This window comes from Pyrus communis, chromosome 17 (genome assembly GCF_041283825.1).
Source record: "Pyrus communis isolate YQ-2024b chromosome 17, ASM4128382v1, whole genome shotgun sequence".
In the NCBI taxonomy this organism is placed as follows: Eukaryota; Viridiplantae; Streptophyta; class Magnoliopsida; order Rosales; family Rosaceae; genus Pyrus; species Pyrus communis.
In genome coordinates, this window is record NC_142581.1 from 12788194 (window position 1) to 12812299 (window position 24106).

Here is a 24106-nt window from a genome sequence, read left to right on the forward strand (position 1 = left end):
TAAAGACGTTACACTTAATTTAATCAGTAAAGAAGCAGTTACTCATTTGAGAAAATCACATTTCAGTCAGATTCATATAGGAACAATATTAATTGGAATAGCAGGATGAACCAAAGCACAAGTAGGCACAAAAACTTTAGTATACATATATGATGATAGATGGGATAATCACCAGCAAGCAGCAATAGGAACAGCTGAGGTATCCTTAAGTTCAAACTTAGCAGTCATAGGATGTATTCCAAATTATGTCATGACAATTAATGAATTTAGTAAATGTATTGAAGTGAGCATAAGAACAAAAAAATTATAATATGACAGGAAAGTATAAAAATTTGTGTATTAGCTTAATGTATATTGGTAAAGTGTCTGATAGATATAATCATAAGTTTAATTTAAAATTTCAAAAATTTAGTTCAAACATTTGGTAGTAAACATGTAAATATGATAGAAACAAAACCCGTAGATAATAGTTTTTTAGAAGAAATTCAGTGGACATTACTTAATTTACAGGGCGCAAGAAATAGATAACCGGATAAAGTACAAATATATGAAACTAGTACAGGTCAAGCAATAATTAGGTTTAGTAATTACAAGCAACTAGAAAAAAATAGAAGAGGATGAAGGTGAGATCGAAAATGAGAGTATCCATATGGCTTTTGATAATTTAGATATTAATTTAGTTGAACAAAATTTTGATCATATTGTAAATAAGCTTATAGAAGATATTAATCATTTAGATGAAGAACAATATTTAGAAAAATATAAGACATACAATTTAAGACTACACAAAATTTCACATGAAGAGATGAAAATTTTAATTTTAGAAATAGGAGTAGAACATATTTTAGGATAAAAAGAATATAATAATTTATTAGAATTAAAAGCAGAATGTAATCCAGCAGAAGAAAGTAGCACATCAGGAGTAGAAAATCCAAATCTAAGGCACATGGGTAGAACTAATCAACAATTTTTGAGACCAACAAATGAACAATATAAAGAACAAGCTATAGTAGATTATATGGATAAAAGTAAGATGAAAGCACGTAGAAAAAATAGGATTCCATATCTGAGAGGATTAGAACAAATTAATATAGCAGGAAATATATTAAATTTAGATAATGTAGATCCACAAGATTGGGAGAGAACGATTGAGAGATGGGAGAAAGGTTGCGTATATGCATCATTATTGTTAAATTTTAGTAATTCACAAAATACGTTAAACTATTTTGAACATACCTTAGATGGTTTAGTTTTTTATTATTTCCAATCATGGAAAGTTCAAAATCCTAAACAACATCAGGCAGCTAAAACACATTTTAATATTAATGGTTTTGTTAGTTTGATTAAGCAAGAATTTTTAGATCATAATAGGTTAGATGGCAGAAGTGAACAAGAACAAATAAGAGCAATTAGAATTTAGAACAATTACAAATTTGTGATTTACAGTATATACCTGGGTATACCACATATTTTTTTTTTTAATATTTAGGAAGAACATGTAGAATTAATGATATTAATTTATTAGATACTTATATGACAAAAATAAAAGGACCAATAGGAGAAAAGATTTGGAATGGAAGGCAAAAGCATTCAAAGAAAAATGATATTGCACTAGGACTTAGAATTCAACATGTATATGATATACTTAGACAAGAGTGTAGTCAAACAAAAGTTAAGAGACAAATTAGGAAGCAATTTTACATGAGTTGTAAAAATATAGATTTACCACAACAGTATGGTTGCCATAAGAAAAATAAGCATAAGAAAATATACAAAAAGAAATATAAGTCATACAAACAGTATAAGAATTTCAGCATAAAACCTTCAAGAACATATAGGAAGAGAAAATACATTCCAAAACAATTTAGAAAAAGAAGTGGCAGACCTTGGATTAGAAAATATAAAGCACCAAAAGATAAGAATAGTTGTAAATGTTATTCATATGGAGAAGTTGGACACATTAGACCTAAATGTCCAAAATTAGGTAAACAGCCGAGAGAAAAAGTACATTTAATGGAATTGTTTAAGTTATAAGAATATGAATATATACAGCCAATATACAGTTTAGATGATTTAAGTGATAATGAGAGTATTTATAGTGCAGAGAGTATTAACATATTCAGACTCGGAAAATTCAAGTAGGACAAATAGTGATTTAGAAGAGTATATGTGTGCATTCATAGAAAAACAACATGAAGAAGAATATAAATATATAAATTTAGGTTAGCCAGAAAAATGTCATAAGTGTAGCAAGTTAGTTGCAAACAAATACTATAATTCATATTCAATATTATGTGAAAAGTATTATAATAATAGATTATTAGAAGTTAATTCAGCTGAATCAGTAGAATCACAAGAAAGTACTGAAATATTAGGAAATATTGTTTATAGTATAACAAAGCTAAAAAAATAGTTCTTTAATTACCATAAATTGTGAAATAGAATTAGCAAAAGAACATACGATAAAAACAACAACTATGATAGATACAGGGAGTACAAAGAGTGTCATAAGAAAAGAATTAGTACCAGAAAAATATAGACAAAAATTAGCAAAACCAGTGAGAATAACACAATTTGATGAGAGACCAGTTTATTTAACACATTGTATTAATAATGAGTCTATTAAAGTAGAAAAATAACAATTTAATTTACCATTAACATTTGTTTTACCAGTAAGATTGACACACCCCGATCCGGAATGTCCATTAAGACTCCGAATCGAGATGTGTTGGCCGACACTTGGAAGGTGACGAAGCCATAAAGTACAATGATGTCGAAAATGTGAATAAATTTAAACCTAAAAGTGTCTAAAGACAAGAGTGCACTGTGAGCGTAAATGAACTCATTTGTACAGTACAGTAGTGTGGGTAATGATCATACCTTCAAAGGTAGCCACCTATACTGAGATTCGCTAAGAATCCTCGTCGATACGAACTTTCTGCTACTAGAACCTGGAGGGCGAAAAACGAAAAACATGAGTAAATCAAGCTTTTTGAAACCATTTCTCATTCCAAAAATAATAACCTTCACCATAAAACCCGTATAATTTCCCAGAAAATAATACTACATACGTATATAGAAATCATGCTCAAGAATAGTGAAAACCCAAGTATATGTCATGTCAAGTATCTCAACAATGAAATAAGTAAGCCAGGTCAAATAAATCAATATAAAATGATATGTCAGCCGGAGTCACCTAACATGACCTGTACGACTAAACCTATAGCTCATCATATATGCCTGCATATGAGTTGGAACCACATATTGTGGTCTGTACGACAGGGATAGGTGTAAATAAGTACGCTCAAGTGCTACAATCACGTGAAGCCTGTGTGAATAATCGAAGGTCACCTACGAGTCGGAACCACCTATTGTGGTCTGTACGATAAGGCTGTGCACCAAACTTGGATCCAAGGTGAGCATGCGGTGCGGGAGGTGAACATCACGTGAAAGACTGTGCGCTGGCCATAGACGGGAGCACTAACACCAGGGTGCAGGATAATGAGCTCTAAATGCATCTACGTATAATCACAAACAATGCATTCCACTATCATCAACATATACTCACCTGAAGCTTACCTGAGCATCCGCAGCATCAAGCCATAACATGCATATCTATACTAATGCATATTCTAAAATATAATGCAATTGACATGGCATTTAAAATCGTAAATCCATTTAAAACAATTTCTGGAAAAACGTAAAGAATATATACATACATACATACATACATATATATATATATATATAGAAAATCAAAAGCCCACTCACCTGGAGTCTGCACTACAAGTCCCTAGCACAAACATTGAGGCATTATGAACGATTGGCGTCTAGAACAATTATCAAACCACATCTCAAAATCATTATCGATAGAACACGTAACTTACGTAAAACACATCCTTAAGGGCATTCTAAAATGATTTGAGACTCATTGACCAAAAGTCAACCATTGATCAAAGATCGACGGTAGGGTTCACAATCCTACACAACTCAATCCAGAAGGCCCGTATCCCAGATTTCTGATTAATAACTTCCAAAGATCCACATTATGCTTCTAAAACACCATACTAAAGTTTCATTCCGATCCAACGGTTGGATCTCCGCCAATTGTAAATTCAAGTGGCGGTTAACGTTTTATTTTATGAACTTATAAATTCGATTCTGGAAGATCCGTACGTTAGATTCCCGATCCGTAAGTTTCTAATATCCTCAAATATTATGCACTATAACATATCAAAATTTGGTGACAATTCAACGGTCGGACCGTCGATTGCTAAAAAAATCAAGCGTAGGACTTTAATGGAACTATTTCTAAAAATAATCAACCGGTGGCAGTCGGCCGCCACGATTCACCGGAAAATTCAAGTATTTCTAAAAATTCTCAAACTTCATAGAAATGAAGATCTCAATGAGTGAAGCAACTTTCATACCTATGACTAAGGCCAATTTGGCTGGGAAAAGCCTTAATTTCACTTGAACCAGTCGGAACCCTAGGTTTGGGTGTTTCTTGATTCGCCATCTCCGGTGCTCCGCCGCCCCTATAACTAATTGAGCTTTATTTTAGGCCTCATGGGGAGTCTAATGGTAGTGGTAATTGGTGGGAATAGCTTCAGGATTTTGGGATTTCTCGCATGGACCTGTCGCACCCACCGATGGTTTTCAACCCATTTACAACAATTTTGTTCTAAATCTGGGGTAGAAAATGAAGAAGGAAGGGCTAGATGATGTTTGGGAGTGGTGGTTCAGCTCAAATCATCAGAAAAACAATGGATTTCACCGTAGAAGCCCTCCGGCTACAACCAGATCGCAGGTCGCACAGGTCAAGGGTTGATTTCGTGCTTCTCATTTCTCTCCCTTCCCCTCCTTTCTTCTACTCCCCATTCGTCCAACCCCCTCTCATTTCCCTTCTTCTTTCCTTTGTTTCCTATCTCCACCGCCCATCTCCATCTTTCTTCGATCTGGGCCACACATGTGGCTCTATCAAATTATGCTCCAAAAAAATCTAGAGCATTCCAGAAAATAACCAATTTATTAAAACACCCCCAACTTTAAACATTAATAACTCCTTTGTTATAACTCTAAAACACATTCTGTTTGCACCCCACATGCTCGTGTCAACAAGTACCACCCGAATAAGCCAAGAAAACAGATCTTACATGACACGACAAGACGGTAAATAAAAATCAACATATATGCCTCAAAGGGCATTTTCGTAATTTCTCATTTTTAAATTATAAAAATCGTAGTAATTGGGGTCGGGTCATTACAAGGATCATACCCATTCATTTTAGGTTTAAATTTTTTGAAAAGTTTACAAGGTTTTTTATTTATGAATCTGAAATAACATTTTTCAAAAGAGGTATTACAATAACTGATCAAAGTAATACTGTAGAAGCATACAAAAGTATAAGTATAGAAGAATCTAGTGGTCAAGATGGTTATTATTTAGAAAACTCAAAAGACAATGATGAGCATAATAACACAGAAGAGTTTGATGAAGAAATTTTTGAACATGAATATCTGATTTAGAAGAAGGAACCCGTATAGAAATATTACAGTTAAATAAACCAAAGAGTTTAGAAGAATTATTACAATTAGTAGAACAAACTAGAATCATAGGAGAAAACCCATAGTTACATTGGAATAAAAATAAAATAATAGCAAAATTAGATATAATTAATCCAGTTTTAACCATAAAGACAGCTGATATGCATTCTAGTTTAATAGACAAACAAGAATTTGAGCAACAAATAAAAGAGTTGTTAAACTTAAAAGTAATTAGACCCTCTAGGTCTAGACATAGATCAGCAGCATTTATTGTAAGAAAACGTTCAGAACTAAAGAGAGGTAAAGCTATAATTGTTTATAATTACAAAAGATTAAATGATAATACATATGAAGATAGTTATAAGCTACCAAATAAGGATTAGCTTATAAATAAAATGCAAGATAGTAAATATTTTAGTAAATTTGATTGTAAATCAGGATTTTGGCAAATAAGATTAGCAGAAGAATCAATTGAGTGGATGACTTTTACTTGTCCAGAAGGGCATTTTGAGTGGCTTGTTATGCCATTTGGACTTAAAAATGCTCCGTCAATCTTTCAAAGAAAGATGGATCAAATTTTCAAGAAATATGATAATTTTTGTAGTGTTTATGTAGATGATATTTTAGTACATAGTAAAAATAGAAATGAACATAGAAACCACTTAGAAATAGTTTTACAAGAATTTATCAATAATGGAATTGTGATTAGCAAAAATAAAATAGCATTAGAAAAGCAAGATATAGAATTTTAAGGAATATATATCAAGTCAGGTACAATACAATTATAAGATCATATAGCCAAAAAGGTCTTAGAATTTCTAGATAAGTTAGAAGATATGAAATAGTTACAAGCATTTTTAGGATTGTTAAATTATGCAATGGGCAAGTATACTATACCAGAAAAAGTATAAGGAGTCACCAAAGTATGACGAACAAGTTTGTAGATATTCATCAGGGAAATTTAGTGATGTATAGTCAAGATTACCATCAACAGATTTAGAAATTTTAGTAATAATTAACTCACTTGAAGCATTCTCTTTATTTTTACATAATGAAGTATTTACGATTAGAACAAATTGCCAAAATATAGCTTCTCATTATAACAAGATACATGCTAATAAACAGGCAGCTCAAAGATGAGTTAATTTTGTTGATTCAATTACAGGGAATGGGTTTAAACCAATTTTTCAACATATAAAAGGTAATGACAATACATTAGCTGATATCTTATCAAGATTAATTTGTTGAATAGGAATGGAATATCGTGGACCATCATCCTCAAATGTTAAAAGACCACAAGGTAGAAGAACACTTTTCAATAGCATAATGATGCACCATGGACTTACCAGCATTACCACATGTACCAACATTCAACTTTAATGGCAATATTGTTAAAGGAATCAGAAATCCAACTCTGAGGTATAGGTCAAGAGTACCAGGGCTTTTTGATAGGTAACAGGTTTTCCTAGATAATTTTTAGAATATCCAAATTAAACAGTCAAACATGAGGTTAGGTCATGAAAAATTAATTAGAGCCTTAGAACAAGAGTTTCATAGTTTTAATTTTAGTATCCTTCAAAGCCAGCATCATATTCATTCTCTTGAGTATAACCTTTAAGTTATTTTTGGGGACCATGAGTCATTACTTAGTAAGTTTACCAAAATGAACGAAGAACTCCAATCTTTTAGAATGCAGCAGAAGGCAAGTGACACCCTGAAAAGAGAATTGAAAATAAATTTAGAAACTGCTCAGCATAAGAATAAAGAAAAATAGGTTATTGAACCCATAGAACAAGAGGCTAATGAGCCCATCAAAAGAGATTAAGATTGAGCTCTTAGAAGAAGACATTGAAATGAAGTATCATCAAAATAATGAGTAGCATCAGCATCTGAGTGACAAATAAAAACAAGAAAGATATGAAATTTTTCTTAGTAATATATATTTAGACTTAATAATAGATGAGATCCTATTAGAAGAAATTTCAAAAGCAAAATTAAGAATAATGCCACCAGATATGCAAAATGAGATCTTGAGCAGAGAATCATAGTCCTTGAAAGAGTTACAATTACAATTACAATGTGCTTTGTATCAATCCATCTTTGATCCAAAACCAGGGATGAATATTATTACAAAGATGTATCCACCATGTCTTTGTGATAGTACAGATAATTGTATTGGTAAACCAGATGTTAGCATAACTATGGCCAGGATTAACATGAGAAATTTTAGACCATGGCATTTTAGTTATGAGCATCAGAAAAAGCATAATGTGGTAGAAGTTACCCCTGCCTCACTATTAGAATTTGGCTATCTTGATAAAATATTCATTAACCATATTTCCGAACTAGAATCTTTTCCTGAAAAACTTATAAAAGTAGTAGAAGATTATCTGGAAAGGTGGAAAGAAATTTGTGTAATTTTATTAGTAGTCCTCCAAATTGGTATGTACATATGCATAAGGAGAAAGTCAGACATATAGTCATGATTAATGAAGAGTCATTTAAACTATCCCCTATCTCCTCACATAGGTGGACTCCTTCATACAAAAATATTCTAAAATTTCGAGAGATCCAAATGCTAGCTTTAGCTGAGTTTGAAGATTTTAGGTATGATATGGTATTAGTAGCAGAAAAAGAAGAAATGTATGTTTACAGTAAGACAATGATCGGTCATCAGCCCTATTGGAAGCCTCAATATTTCAAAGAGAAATAGCAGAAACGTACTATAAGGTGAAAAAAGATAGAGAAAGAGATGCAGAGCTAGTAGAAGGTGATGAACATTATTGGAACAATTTGACAGAAGAAGAGCTGCATAACATTGACAACATGATGAAAGCATGAAGAGCTGGCAGTAAATTAGCATAAGTTGAATAGTATCATGTAAAATAATATATTTCCAGACATAAATATCAATATCATTGTGGATCCCGCTATAATAATAAAATAATGGCATAAGAGTAAATAAAGAGAAGAGTTTGATCCATTATGGACTTTTCATATACAAAATGTCATTTTGATTAAGAATGAATAGTGATAGGCCCTTTTCGTTAGAATTCCCTTAATAATTCTCTCAAAATTGATGACATGATTCCTCCATTTTTTTCATAGGGAATTGTTATTAGCACTTCAAAAATCTCATTCTATACTCCTCACAAGTGTATTTTTCTTTCTAATTATAAAAAGTTTGGAGTGCTAATAACAATTCTCTTTTTCATAATCTTTTATCATTATTGAGAAAAAAAGGAGAGTTCAAAATTACTTTTTATATCTTTTGCAGGTGTTGCTCGCTTTCCGATAGATCATGCCTATACAACAATTTAGAAGAAAAAAAAAAATTAAACTCGAATGCATAGATAAAAATCCGACATCTATATACTAGAATGTTGAACCACGTGAATGGCGTGGCTCGTACATGGTCCTTGTAGTTTTTTGCCTCGTTAGTGGTTTAAACTGAACTTTAAAATAACTTGACTGCCGAAAGCAAAGTTTTTTTTAGACAAAATATTATAAGAACAAAAAAGGTTCAATGAATAGCCCAAGAATGTTCCATCCATACCTTCAGATGAAATAAAAATTACAACGTGTCAAGCATAAACTCTGTATGCAAAATTTTTAATGTAAATTAACGAAAAATTTCGTTTGTAATAAAAAAAATAAAGAAGAGTCACACATCAATAATTAATTTTAAAGGTGAGTAAGTATTTCTTTTCTTCTGTTAGTTAGTTAGCAGTGTGACTTCTTTACCCTAAAATTACTTATTGGATAGTGTTAAGGAGATTAAATTTTTAAATCAAATAATGTGTCACCAATATAAAACAAGCACGTTAATCAACACTTCTAATCATCAACCACCATAGTTAAGTTAATAGTGTCTCATGATTGTCTTATTTTAACAATTAAGATAAACACATTAATCAACACTTAAGTAATAATTCAACTATTAACCACCACATATTTTTGTTTTACAAATTTAATTTAAAATTTTAATCTCGCAACGTTATCCATACTTTTATCCTTGAGGGGGCATTTGTTTGCCCTCGTTAAAGTTCACTGGACTGGACAAAATTAAGGGTTAGTCCAGTCCGATGTTTGTTCCTAGCAAGGATTAGCTTTAATGAGACTAGCTTTCACTCGCCTCAACTAAAGGCAGGACTATCCGGTCTTAGTGATTACCCCTGAGAACCATGGGACTAGCTAAGACCATCATCTCTTTCATCCTTGTCCCACTTGACAACTAATCACAGCCACTCCTTGTGACCGCTGACCACACACTGCCGTTAACTTTTTGATTCGACTATCTTTTTCAAATGTGTTTCACAACCAATTTTCACATAAAAAATATACCAAACAGAAGCTGGGAGTGAGGGGATTCCGTTTCTACCTGAATCGAGGCCAAAAGGTGGTCGGAGGTGGCCGGAAATTGGCCCAGAAGTCTCGGCATGTTTTGGGTTTCTTCAAATCCATGACAAATTTGAGCATGCAAGGCTTCAATATGTGTCCAGGGATGGAGAGCAGTTTGTTGGTGGTGCTAACCTCATCCAATTCGACGAGATTTGGTTAGAAAACACGATGGAAAACCTGCAACTCGTCGGTAAAAATGGAGATGTGAGGTTTTGTCGAATTACACATAACTAGAGCGAGGGAGAGAGGAGAGAGAGACTGGAATCGAGAGGGAGTTGGACAGAAAAAAGAGAGAAATAGAGACTAGAATTGAGATGTCTAATCTGGGAGAAGGAAGGGTGGGACGGAGAAGGGAAAGAAAGAGGGAGAGAGTGACGGTGAAGGAAGGAAAAGAGGGAGAAAAATATAGGATAATAATAAAATATTAATATTTATTAATTAAATAATATAATATTATTTATCCTACTTTTTAGTCCGACAGTGCACTGAACGGTTCACTAAGCTAGTCTAGCTTAGTTTATTCTAAGCTATAGTCCAACTTAATTCCTCAAATTAATCTAATTCGAGATAGTCTGATGCAACAATCCTAATTGTCCATCCTAATATGAATTCAACAAAAATTACTTTATCCTTTGTTAAAAAAATTACTTTATCAGAGGCTCATACAGTGCCTGTGTGTATTGCATGATAGATCAATACGTGGCACCTATACATAGTAAACGTATCATGTTCATAAGAAACGGTGCCTGCAAGTGTGAGGTGTCCAGTTGTTGATTACTTTCTAATTTCACTTTTTCCTTCCGCTTCCTTGCTGAAATGAACAAATTAACGAAGGTTCTCAGATTTTCTCTTCTTGGCAAAAACATAAGTAGAAAATTTGCAACTTTCAATAGGCGTTGTTTCACAAGCGTTGTAAAATGGGACAAGGCCAAGAAGTTAAGACTAAAGATGATGCCCAAGTTGAAATTCAGGTTTGTTTCTGTCTATATCTGTGCTCAAGTGGTTCAACGTGTTTATCTTTGTATCCGAGCTCGTGTTTGAATTCTGTCCTGAATGAAATAATGATTTTATGTGTTTGTTGACTAGACCCTAATATGGAAGTTGAAGTTAAATGTTGATTTGATAGTGATATTAATGTGCTATGTTGATTGTGTGACAAAATTAAATGGCAGGAAGGGGGGGAAGTATGTTTCTTCTACCGGCCCAGACGACGTTCAACGGTTGTACATTGTTTTAAGGCCGGAGTCTGGTGAGAGGCCAGTTGAAGAAAAGCAGGACCCCGATTCGGGTAAGGAAGGTGCGATGGCAAAGAAGAAGGGACCGAAAAGTTCTGGTGAAAGCGAGAAGGGTTCGGGTGGTGGCGGAAAAAGTGAAGGTGGTGGGCATGGCAGGCAGGAAGTGAACATTGAGAAGCAGCCATTGCTGAGGTTCATAGTGATGGGAAGGAAAAGCCTTCCAGATCCAGGAAAGAAAGGCAGACCCTACTGGGGTTTTGTTGAGATGGTCGCCACGAATATTGATGATGTGAAAACTGCTCTTCAAGGGGGTTAAGTTGTCTAATTCTTTAGGTTTCATTCGTCAACCTACACTAAATTCATCAACCTTTTTTTTGTTGTTTTGTGTGGTTAATTCTCAGCTTATTTTTCGTAGCGTGTTACTAATCTTGATGTTATAATATGGATTGGTTCACGAATTTAATGTATTTAATTAATAATATGGACTAATCCATGAATCTAGGGTATTTAGTGAATCGGTAATCCCACATAATAGTTCTAGTATATATATTTGGAAACTTGTTTTGGAGAAAATTTTGTGTCTGATAAGTGCTACCTGATGATGTTTTGTACTTTGGTCAGGGTACAGAGTTAATTTCTTGTGATAGTGCTATGGTCGCATGAGTTACTACTCATACTTCTGGAGAAATTTTTGTATATGACAGATACCGTAACACATGGTGATGACAATGTATACTTCAAGTGTTAACAGTCTCATTTTGAGCAATTTATTTGTAGTTTTGGACGTAATCCAAAAAAGATGGGTAGAGATCAGTGTTCATTCTATGTATGTTATATTGCAGAGGAGTATGAAACTAAAACAAGAGGACACAGACATACTTCTGAAGCAAGGGCATTAGGAGAAGGCGTTTACCGCATTCTGCGGCACGAGGGGTGAAAGAAACCCCACACTCATCTGATTTACAAGCTGGGGTTCCCACCCGAAAATGAGAGCAATAAGCCTCAGGAGTCGCTTAACATTAAACATGAAGGCTCATTTCATATTCAGATAAAGAACCCTGATCAACACGCCAGCAGCAGAACTAGTTCTCGGTCCAGAGGGCTACAGAACAAGCGCACAGCTAATTTTCCTGCCCACCTGCAAGGCCTGTTTGGGAAATTACGGTACCACCCAGCTGATCCACCCGACTTCTTGAACTACGAAGGATGTGAGTTCTTGCTCATATCAGCTTCGGATGATGTAGAAGAGGAGTTGGGGTTGGATCTTCAGACAGAAGAGGAAGCCAATGAATCTTGGTCCGATTTGATCAAGACTTTCGGGGAGATAGCATCAACCAAACCTCTTCTGAAAGGCATTTGGGTGTGAAAAAAAAAACGGGGGAAGGATAAAAAATAAGAAGCCAGCCTTTTTGTTCCTTTGGTGGTGTAAATCTTGTTGCTTTCGACAAAACATTAGGAGTGAGTTTGTATGTAACTTTAATGCAAACTGGCCCCTTGTGCACGTGTAGAGACATGTATTTTATGCAAGTACTTTTGTTTTAGTACAGACACCTCTGCAATACAACGACTGTGCAAATTGGATATGTCAATGTAGCTCCTGAACAGACGCTAAACCCAACCGTGAATTCCTTTGCACAACCACTCAATGTGTACGTGTGAATTGCTTGCACTCGCACGTACAAAATGAAAGCCCGTTTGTTTGGTACCAAAAGCTATTTTTTTTGGTTTTTGAACTTTTAGTCTTCTTCATTGGATGCCATTTTCAACCGAAATGGCTAAACATAGCCCCGTTCAGTCGTTGGGTTGTATTTTTTAAGTTTATATATCCCTGCAAAAAAAAATTATTGTTAAATGAACAGTGTTAGGCCATGCACATATATCATTTCCAACCGAAGGGTAAACATAGCCCCTTCAATAATGTATTATTTTTTAAGTTTATATTTTTAAATTTATTGATTAATTTAGATAAACTACCGTTATATGTTTTCAAATTTAACAGTTGAATTTGAATTAATTATTGCAACTAAGAAGTTAGGCCCCAAGAAATGGCTAAAGTCATCTCCAATGGATCAACCCATAGGCTATGTTTTAGCCCGAAATTGAACAAAACTTATCTCAAATGCAGGTTTGAGCCAAAAGAAAAAAGGACCCATTAGGCCAAACTCAAACCCTTTGACCATCGGGCTGGGCATGTTGAGCCAACCACCCAGCCCATTTGAGGGGCCCATGCTATCAGCATCCCACTTACTAGCTGAAGTCATATTTTGATTTTTTTTTTTTCAAGGACGAAATTTGAGAAAAAAATTATAATTTTTTTTTATATAAATACTAAGCTATTTCTACACTATTTCTCGTATCATTTTCACCCTTTCATACTATCTTTCTTAGAAAACTATAATAGTGAAACTAATAGAAGGCTAGAAGAATTGCAGGCAGTGGTTGACTAGTTTTCTGTATTTATCAACAGCAAAGAAACCAAAATATATACAAAAACATCAAGTAATGGTGATATAACTAATAAGAAAGTAAATATTTTATAGTAATGATGATATATTACAAGGATTCTACAATATATTACAAGGATATTTCTTAATAATTTTACCTTATTTTATTTCAATTGTTCACATTCTTTAAACTCCTAATTTGTTATAATTTTTAATATCAAAGTTGTTATAGTTTTAATACTTAAGTTGTTGTAGTTTTAATATTTAAGATGTTGTATTTCAATTAAGTTGTATTTCAATTAAATTGTGATCTTTGAATTAATGTCTAAGTTGTTAGCATGCAAGTAAAATTAAAATATATAAACATGAAACTTAAACAACATTTAACAAATAACCTTATTTTATTAATTTAGCGATAAGTGACACTCAAAATATGTGTGGATAGCCTTATTTTAATATGGTAGTTTAATTCAATTAACCAATAAAATTAAAGAACAAACTTAAAAATAATAAATTATTGAGGAGCTAAAAAATAGCCTCTTCGATTAGAAATGATATATAAATATGGTTTGGCATTGTTCATTTAAAAATCATTTCTTGCAGGGCTATAACTCTGAACAAGGCTAAACATAGCCCCTCAGTTGAAGATGGCCTAAGAGGGGGGCTACATTTAGCTAGCCTAATGCCCCTTTGGTCAAATTATAGTCTAGTGGACTCCATAGAATTATTGTGAAATCTATTCTCGGATTTCACCGTTTAAAATTACGTATTTCGTATTCTTATTCTTAGTTTTGACGCTTTTATATTTACGACGTATTTGATCCCTAAGTTTTTGTTTTTTCACTTATCTTTATATATTTGGATAGTACTCATCGAAACGAATGCGTGGGAGCAAACAGAATGTAATTTAGAGTTATAACGAAGATTCTACGAACCTTTAATCATCGAAGGCATTTTGGAAGATTGACAATTGAACACGTGAAATTTGTTGTCTGCCACGTGGGACCCACAGATTGGTCCCCATTTTTCTGGATTGTTCTTTTCCTCTTCTTCTTTCTCCCGTTACTCTCCCTCTCATTCACTCTTCTTCACCGGGACACGCCATCATCCACCACCATTTCTTTTCCAGCAAATTGGACCTTGCAAACATCCTCACTGTGTTCACCATCATCCCAGGAACCTGTTTTATGTGTTGGATACTCGAGTTTACCTCGGGATCAAACAAATCAAGAACCTCCATTTGAGCCGTCATTTTGCAGGTCAATTTCACCTATATTATGAGCAAATTGAGACCTCTAAGCACCATAATTGGATTTCTCACGACGTGTAGATGAATTTTCATGTTTGGATCGTGTAATTTGGTTGAAAAATGAGAAAGTTATAATGACGTAAAGTTTGCCCAGCTTCCGGCGAACCCGTGACCTTCCAGACAATTTTTCAGCAAAACCACCGCGATTTATCCATCTAAAAAGATTTCAATCTGTTCGTCTAGTTCCAAGCTATGATTTTCATTTTTGAATCACTCAATTTCGTTGAGTATTTACATAGTTATGGACGTTTAAAGTCTGCCGGCGAGTTACCAGTTTTCCCGCGGACAGCCGTCTTTCAGGCCATTTTCCGGCCACCATTTGGGCTTCAAGGGTGTAATTATGTTCTACACTTCTCTAGCTTCGTTTTGGTATATTATGGGTCGAATTTGGTTGAGAAACGATGAGATATGGAATTCTAAAGATTGCCCAAATGGACCATTGACTTTTGTTGATTTTTTTGGGTTTTGGCCCATGAACTATCTTAGGGTTTTTCGACATTTTGAATCCATTTTTGACATCCGTTTAGTGAAATTCTAATGTTTTAACGTAGTTTCGTAGTTGATCAGCTAATTAACTGCCACTTGAATTTCTGATTAGCAGAGATCCGACTGTCGGATCTTGATGAAGTTTTAGTATGTCGTTCTATGAGTATAATGAGGACCTTAGGAAGTTACAGATCTGAAATCCGATGTGTGGATCTTCTGGATTGAATTGCTAGGGTTGTAGACCAGACAGTTGACCTTTGACCCATAGTTGAATTTTGGTCAATGGATCCCAAATCATTCTAGAATGTCCTAGATGACATGCACAAGCTACGATTTCGTGTTCTATCAATAAAATTTTGAGACGTGATTTGATATTTGTTCTAAAGGACGATCGTTCGTGACGCCTCGATATTCGTGCTAGGAAGTCGTAGTGCGCGCTCCATGTGAGTGACTTTAATATATGTGATATTGGTAATTACCCTGTTTTTGTAATTGTTATCCTGTGTGGATATGGTTTTATAAATGTGTTTTCTATTGAATTGTTATTTTTAATACTTAGCCATCGATGTAGTTTTATGAAATTTGATTTGACGTGCATATTGGAAATATAGTTTGTTTTGTATGATTGGCTTGATGTGATGAAATGTAACCCATTGTCATGGGGTTTGTTGCTTCGAGACTTGTTTCACATATCATATCATTATTTCATTTCTCGTTTCGTTCAGCCATTATAATTGTGTACCTTGTGCTTTGTTCCATTTCTTGTTTCGTTGAGCTTTTGTATTTTGAGTACTTGTTTCATGTCTTGTTCTTCGAGCGTTGCTATATTCCTTGGACTTCTGCTTTGTTCCGTTGAGTATTCCGGAACTAGGTTTCCACTGGGGTTTCGTTAAGTGGTCTGATTCTCTGCTCCGTCTAGATTCAGTTGAGTAGTCTGGAATCGTATCCACTTGAATTCCGTTAAGAGGTCCAGAATCCCTTTTACTTCGCGATTCCGTTGAGTGGTCCGGAATCGTATCTTGGTTGGATTCCGTTGAGTGGTCCGAATCCCCTTTTGGTGTCTTGGTTCCGTTGAGTGGTCTAGAACTCGATTAATTGTTTTGTTAATTCTTCAAATTGAGATAGCTTCAGAGATGTAGGCTTCGGCCGAACTGTGTCGTTCTAGCCTTACTTTTCATTGTGTTGTATAAGTTTATGTTTATGAGCTTTTATGATTTGTTTCAAACAAGCCGTTGGATGTCAGGGTGACTCCTTCGGGATTTTCAGTGACTTGATTATGATTTCATAAAATATGATTTTATATTTGACATTTATAACTAAATTGAATCATTGGTTGGTTTTTAATAGTATCACATACGTAGAATTATTGTCACTCACACGAGCTTCACGGTTTATCCGGGTTGTTGTTTGCCCGCTACACCATTCCTATGGTGTAGGGGCGATTATGCAGGTTTTAGTAGATACGAGGAGCTTTGGGGTAGCACACAGAGTTCAGAGAGCTTGGAGTGTTAGTTTACCCCTATACTTTCCTTAAAAAGATGTGATTATTGTTATTTTCAGTGTAGTATTTCAGTTTGTATTTCCTGGCATCCCCCTACAGTTTACCGTCACGTGTCGATTTCGGGTGTATCTTGAGATCGGGGCGTGACAACTTTTGGTGGTATCAGAGCTTAGGTATTAGATGCCTATACCTTTACCTTAGAGTGAGGAAACCTTGGGTAGGTTATGGGTAGCAAGACCTTTACATAAGCAATGTGGATTCGTCCCGAGTCTTACTTATTCGCTTACTCTAAATTCTTTTATTCTTCAGACTTACAATGACGACTTCACATGGTTTTACCGAGTCAATTGAGGATGATGTTCTCGATGATAACGTAGCTCCTGGCACTGATCAAGAAGCTAGCCATGACTATGGTGGACCCAATGGTGCTTTTCAAGCAATTGAGGATTTGGCTCAGCTTATGCAAGCTCACATTTGTGCGACTTCTGCTAGTGGGAAGCCTTTGTATAGAGAGTTTCGTACTCATAAACCACCTTCATTCGATGGTTATACTGATCTGTGGGCGGCTAAGTTTTGGATTAATCAGATTGCCAGGATTTTCACCGTCTTACGTTGTTCGTTGAATGAGCAAGTAGATCTTGCTGCGTATATGTTGACAAGCAAGGCTTACAAGTGGTGGCAGATCACTCGTCCTGTATTGGCAGTCAGTGGATCCATTACTTTGGAGCATTTTCAGATGGCATTTTAAGAGCAGTACTTCCCAGATTCTTTTTTAGACGAGCTCGAGGCGGAGTTCGCTACTATCGAGCAGAGCACAAATACAGTTGTTGAGTATGTGGCTCGTTTCACCAAACTTTATCGATTTTCTCAACCTCTCCCTGAGGAGAAGAAAACAAAGAAACTTACTCGGGAATTTAAGCCTAGTATTCAAAATTTACTATCGATTCAGGGATTGACATCCTATGCTCAGACCATTGATCGTGTATGCACTGCGGAGATTAATGAGGCACGAGCTAGTGGTGATTAGAAGAAGAGGACCCGGTCGGAGGGTCAGATATTTGATACATTTTCAGGTGAGGCCCGACGATGTGTTGAATTTACATTTGGTGGATCTTATGACTTTACTCACAAGGGACATCATGGATTTGCACGAGATGACCAGCTACTTTTGGGAGAGATTCTCATTGTTCTACTAGGTAAGGTCATCATAGTCGCTTTTGTGGGCGCAAATCCTATAGTTCTTCTGGGGGAGGATCACAGACGCAGTCTCAAACAACCATACCACAAGTTTTCTCACACTGTGAACGTCGACCGACATAGCGGTCTATGCAAAGATGGGACTTTGATATGTTTTCAGTGTGGCCAGGTTGGTCATTTCATGAGCGAGTGCCCGAAGGGGGTAAGTATTGATATGAGCACAGCAATGGCCAATGTTGTTGGTCCAGTTGCACCTTCAGTTCAGGATACGTCATTCAGAGCACCTTCAGACTCAGGTCAGCAGAGATTTGTTTGACAGAGAGGTCGACAACCTAAAGTCAATCAATAAAGATCAGGATCGAGGCGTGACAATTATAGCCTAGCCATGGGTTGGAAATGAGTTCTTGGCCAAATCAAGCTATGTTTTGGCTTTTGGACTTTTAGCCTTCTCCACCGGAGATAACCGTCCAACCGAAAAGACTATGTATAGCCCTCATCTAGAATTATAGTCCTGTAAGAAATTATTTTTTAATGAATAGTGCCAAGCCATATTCATATATCATTTCCAACCAAAATGGCTAAACATAGCCCCTTTGTCACATCCTGGCCCGGGGCGGATCACTTCCCAGGCCCGCTCCACCACCATAGCACGATATTGTCCGCTTTGGGCTTACTATTCCCTCACGGTTTTGTTTTTTGGGAACTCACGAGCAACTTCCCAGTGGGTCACCCATCATGGGATTGCTCTAGCCCCCTTCTCGCTTAACTTCGGAGTTCCTACGGAACCCGAAGCCAGTGAGCTCCCAAAAGGCCTCGTGCTAGGTAGGGATGGGAATATACATTTAAGGATCACTCCCCTGGGTGATGTGGGATGTCACAATCCACCCCCCTTAGGGGTCCGACGTCCTCGTCGACACACCACGACCAGGGTTAGGCTCTGATACCAATTTGTCACATCCTGGCCCTGGGCGGATCACTTCCCAGGCCCGCTCCACCACCGTAGCACGATATTGTCTCCTTTGGGCTTACCATTCCCTCACGGTTTTGTTTTTTGGGAACTCACGAGCAACTTCCCAGTGGGTCACCCATCATGGGATTGCTCTAGCCCCCTTCTCGCTTAACTTCGGAGTTCCTACGGAACCCGAAGCCAGTGAGCTCCCAAAAGGCCGCGTGCTAGGTAGGGATGGGAATATACATTTAAGGATCACTCCCCTGGGTGATGTGGGATGTCACAATCCAAAGGCCTGGGTGGTTTCTTGGGCTGGGTTTCACGCCGGAGAAGAAGGCCGGAATTCGGCCGGAATTTAGACAAACTTTGAACGTCCATAACTTTGTTAATACTCGACGAAATCAAGTGATTCAAAAATGAAAATCATAGCTCTCGAATAGACGAAGAGAATGGTACGTTACACGACGTCTAGCGAGAAAACATCTCGAAAGTCACTGAGGTCGCTGGAAACTGGGTAAGATTCAAATGAGTATAACTTCTTCAATACTCAATGAAATTGGGTGAAACAAAAAGGACAGTTGTAGTACTCAGCGAGACGAAGAGACTGATACCTCGCACGCCGGCCAACTCGCCGTGGTTTGGCCGGAAATTTCCTCGAAAGGGGCGGTGCTCGCCGGAAAACTGGGAAATGTCTTCGAGGTGGTTTCTTCATGGTTTGACGTCCAAAACACAACCACGGGGTCAGAACATAACTATAGGGATGAAAAGAAAAGCATTTGGAGTGTTTTGAGGCTTACCCAAAACGGAAGGACAAGGAACTCGTCCGAGTTCCTCTGTGCTCCACAGAGACGAAGAGAGGGAGAGAGTTGACATGGTGAAGATGGTGATGTTGTTGTCGTTGTGGTGTTTGATGATAAGGGAGATGAGGGTTTGTTGGTGTGTGTGTGTGTGTGTGTGTGTGTGTGTTCTGCTCGGAGGGAGGGAGAGAAAGACAGAGAGAATGGGTGAGGAAGAGAGTAAGAAGAAATAAAAGAAAAGGGAAAGGGAAAGGAACCGGGAACAAAACAGGGGGTGGGCCCCTTGGGCTCACCAATTAAGGCTAAAAAAACAATTTTAAAAAGGAAAGTATCCCCCAAACTTAGTGAAAATACAAAAGTACCCATTTTCTTACGTAAATCCCGGGACGGGTTGGTACACCCTTAATAATTTCTTAGTTTTAATTTTACTCTTTAAATTTATTAAGTACTACTTATATCATACGAACATAAGGTTACCAAGACATGATTTAATAATTTATTAGTTTTTAAGTTTACTTTTTAAATTTATTAACTACTACTTATATCATATGAAAATAAAATTACCGAAACATGATTTTTTAAGGTGGATAGAAAGTGAGAAAATGGATTAAAATGAGTCAAGGTAGTAAAGATTAGGTAGAATCATCTTTTTGAAAATGAGGTCCTAATTTAGTTAAAAGAGAGATTTATGTGTATAGTTTATTGCACTTTTTCAATTAGAATACCCATTATAGGGAACCGGATCCCCTCCAGACCCAAAGGAACTGAGCTTAAAGATCAAATGATTTGGGTCATTGAAATTTGATCTAATAGCTACAATTATTATAACTTTTAGAAGGACCTCTTATTTGTAGTTGTTGGATCAAATTTCAATGATCCGGATCATTTGATGAGTGGGCTCAGTTCTTTTGGATCCGAAGGAGATCTGGTTTCCCATTAAAGAATCATGTGTCCACCCAGATGTCAAGAAACCCAAAAAGGTGTTGGTGCTGGGCTCCACAATTGGGCTGCTAGGCGGGCTTAACATGCCCAGCCCAATAGCCTTTTGGCTATTCTTTGACCTGGTGGGTTCTCATTTTTTTGGCCCAACCTTTCATTGAAGTTGAGTATTGTGGCATTTCGGGTTAAAATTTGACTTATAACCTTATAACCATATCCATTGGAGATGGCCCTCGTACCCTCAGGGATAGGGCTATATGTGTTCACGGACGTTGGAGGTCCATGCAAGCTCTATTTTCTGAAAATATGTAATTCATTAAGGACCTCAAGGGTCATCATCCATGTATACACAATGACTTCGACTTAAAAACAATTTATTCCTCTGCAACTTGGGCCGGATTTTGGCGTAGTGTTGGATGGTAAGAAACAAATTACTTATGTTATGAATAAACAAACAGAAGAGTAATATATATTTTTCCTTATGTGCTTGAAAGATGGCTATATGTGGAACACCCACTGGTCATGAACATACGTAAGGCGTGCTCATTGATTGCGAATTCCACATACCCCCGGTTGGCGCGGGTAGGCCTTCCCAAACCAATTTTGTCCAATTTCGTACCTAATCTGATGATCAGAAACGCATTACAAGTTACAATTTAATTTCTCTGTTATCAAACCAATTTAACCAAACCATTAACATTCATTTATAAAAAGATTAAGGGCGAGTCGGGGAAGAAGCAGCCATTACATGGTGCATCTACACATCGTCCCTATAATAGTAATCTTAGGAAGAAACACATTCCATTTGCTTTTTATAGTAATTTTCAAGTATGTTGCACCTTTTCGAGAATCATTTCCAAACGAGCTCTATCAGTAATATGATTACCAGCATTTATAACAGAGAAAATGAACGCAATAGCTTAACAAATGCTCAAGAAAACGAACACAACAACTTAACAAATGCTCATTTCTCCACAATCATTTCCAAACGAGATCTATCAGTAATATGATTACCAACATTCATAACAAAGAAAATGAACACAATAGCTTAATGCATGCTCAAGAAAACAAACACAACAGCTTAACAAATGCTCATTTTTCCACAATAATTTCCAAACGAGCTTCATCAGTATTATGATTATCAACATCCGTAGCTAAGTGAACGAGCACAATAACTTCACAAATGCTCATTTTACTGATCAACGCTAATCTAATTATAACCCTTAAAACAGAACAAACAAAAACACTTGAACTAGTTACTCAAACTGCCACGCAGCTTCAAATATTGCCCAACGGCACACTTTTCTTCCGACAACTTGCCCCAATTCTTCAAGGAAACCAGGCTTTTAGTGTAACTGAAGATGACGAGGTCTCGTCTTCTCTTCCCAGTCCAAAAATTATATCGATGCAAGTTTTATGCGTCTTATGGATTTATCTCTTATAGCTCAGAACCAAATGTAGTGGTGTGTAGGAAGACAATTTGTATAAGCGAAATATATGCCATGCTTCCATTCACCAAAAGTCTCAATTATAATATCAGTATCCTCGGATAAGGAAATATCCGCAATGGCCAAACATCATGTGCATCTGTTAGAATCAGAACGATCAAAACCTTGTAAGGGACGTGTCTGTTAAATTTTCAGAAACACAGACAATTTTGCAAACGTTAGCTGTATTGTCAAATCCCATGACGTACCACCTTTCTCTGCCGCGCATAACAACGTTGTTTATTGGTCATTTGAGAGGATTGGCCAAGTAGCATGGACCTCCACTTCTCCTTTTAAAGCAAAACAAGTTGTAAAAAAACAAATTCTACTTCATATTAATGCAATTGGGAGAACATATTTGATGGATTATGGCTTTTTTAAGTTATATGAATGAGTGTTCAGCTAAGTTATGGGTATATTCAAGTTTCTCACTTAGGCTTATTATTTGATTTGCCCCTGAAACTGTAGTTTAGTCTCATTTTACCCCTTAAAACTGGTTTTGTTTCACTTTCCTCCATGAAACTGCCATTTATGTCTCATTTGGTCTCAGTTCACTCTATTTTCGGCTATTCCGTTAAATCAACGTTAAATTAAAGGGTAGTATGGAAATTTTATTTTTGATTTAAATCGTTGCCTCCAACTTGCCTGCTAAAACAATCCCAAATCCATTTTCGATAACGCTAATTCAAACCCCGTCTGTTTCTCTTGCTGATTAATATGGAGTTGTAGTTGTAGTCATTGGCAAAAGCAAATAATGCATTGTGTTTCAAAAGCAAATAATGTGATGTGCTTCAAAATCTAATTTAAGACACTCATTGAATCAAATGGTTGCAACTATGATTCTGCATCAATGTGCAAGAGAGACAAACAGGGGTTTGGATAAGAGTTATCAAAAATGGAATAAGATTGTTTTAGGAGGCAAGTTGGAGGCAAAAGAGTTGTGTCAAAAATAAAATATTCATAAAAGCCCCTTAATTTGACGTTTATTTAATAGAATGCACGAAAATGAGATGAACTAAGAATAAAATGATAGTTTCATAAGGCAAAGTGAGACGAAACAAGTTTTAAGTGGTAAAGTAAGACTAAATGATCATTTCAATGGGCAAACCAATTAATAAGGCTTCTCAGTTATTGTTAAAAGAAATTTGGAACTACAAACCTTCTCAGTTATTGTTATATGAAATTTTAAACATGTAGTTCCAAAAATTTCATAAAATAAGAAAAAAAATTATGAGTTCCTCAAAATTAAAACGACTGTGAAATTCCATTGTCATTTGGAATAAAAATAACAAACAATTTCCTATCCGAATCATTCGAAAATCATGCCTAGTAATTGTTTTACATGATTTTATATTTGAATTTCCCAAACTTTGATGAATAATACTTGACTAATAATTCATACTCAAAAACTTTTTCTTCTTTAATTCATAGAATTTCTTGTTTATAATAAAAATTATTCATATTATAAATCACTATAAATATTTTCTCTGCAAAAACCAATAAATTAAGGTCAATTAGTCATCGAACATTATAAAATAAATGACGAAAATAGTAAAAGTATTAGGAACTGTCTATGTATTTTTCACAATTGATTAACTAAATGATCTCAATTTTCATCCATCTTATAAAGATGTGATCTTTACATAGTAAATTATACTATAAACAATTCGATTATAAGTACGAAGTTACGTATAAAAGTTTTTACTCATCATTAAGTAACGAAATATTGTTCAACTTTGTCTCTTTCCACCGCCATGTGACCATGTCCCGCCAAACTCAACTTGCCAAAAGAGCGAGCTTTCCTTTTAAAGCTC

At 35.8% G+C, this 24106-nt stretch overlaps 1 protein-coding gene across 1 annotated transcript; it reads left to right on the forward strand.

Moving 5' to 3' along the window:
- The first annotated feature begins 10865 nt into the window (after window positions 1-10865).
- On the forward strand, window positions 10866-12646 carry LOC137709048 (uncharacterized). Its single transcript, XM_068448191.2, is given in 4 exon segments — window positions 10866-10919; window positions 11121-11149; window positions 11151-11494; window positions 12026-12646. Coding segments are annotated over 4 exon segments (951 nt in total). The 3' UTR covers window positions 12550-12646.
- Window positions 12647-24106: the final 11460 nt, after the last annotated feature.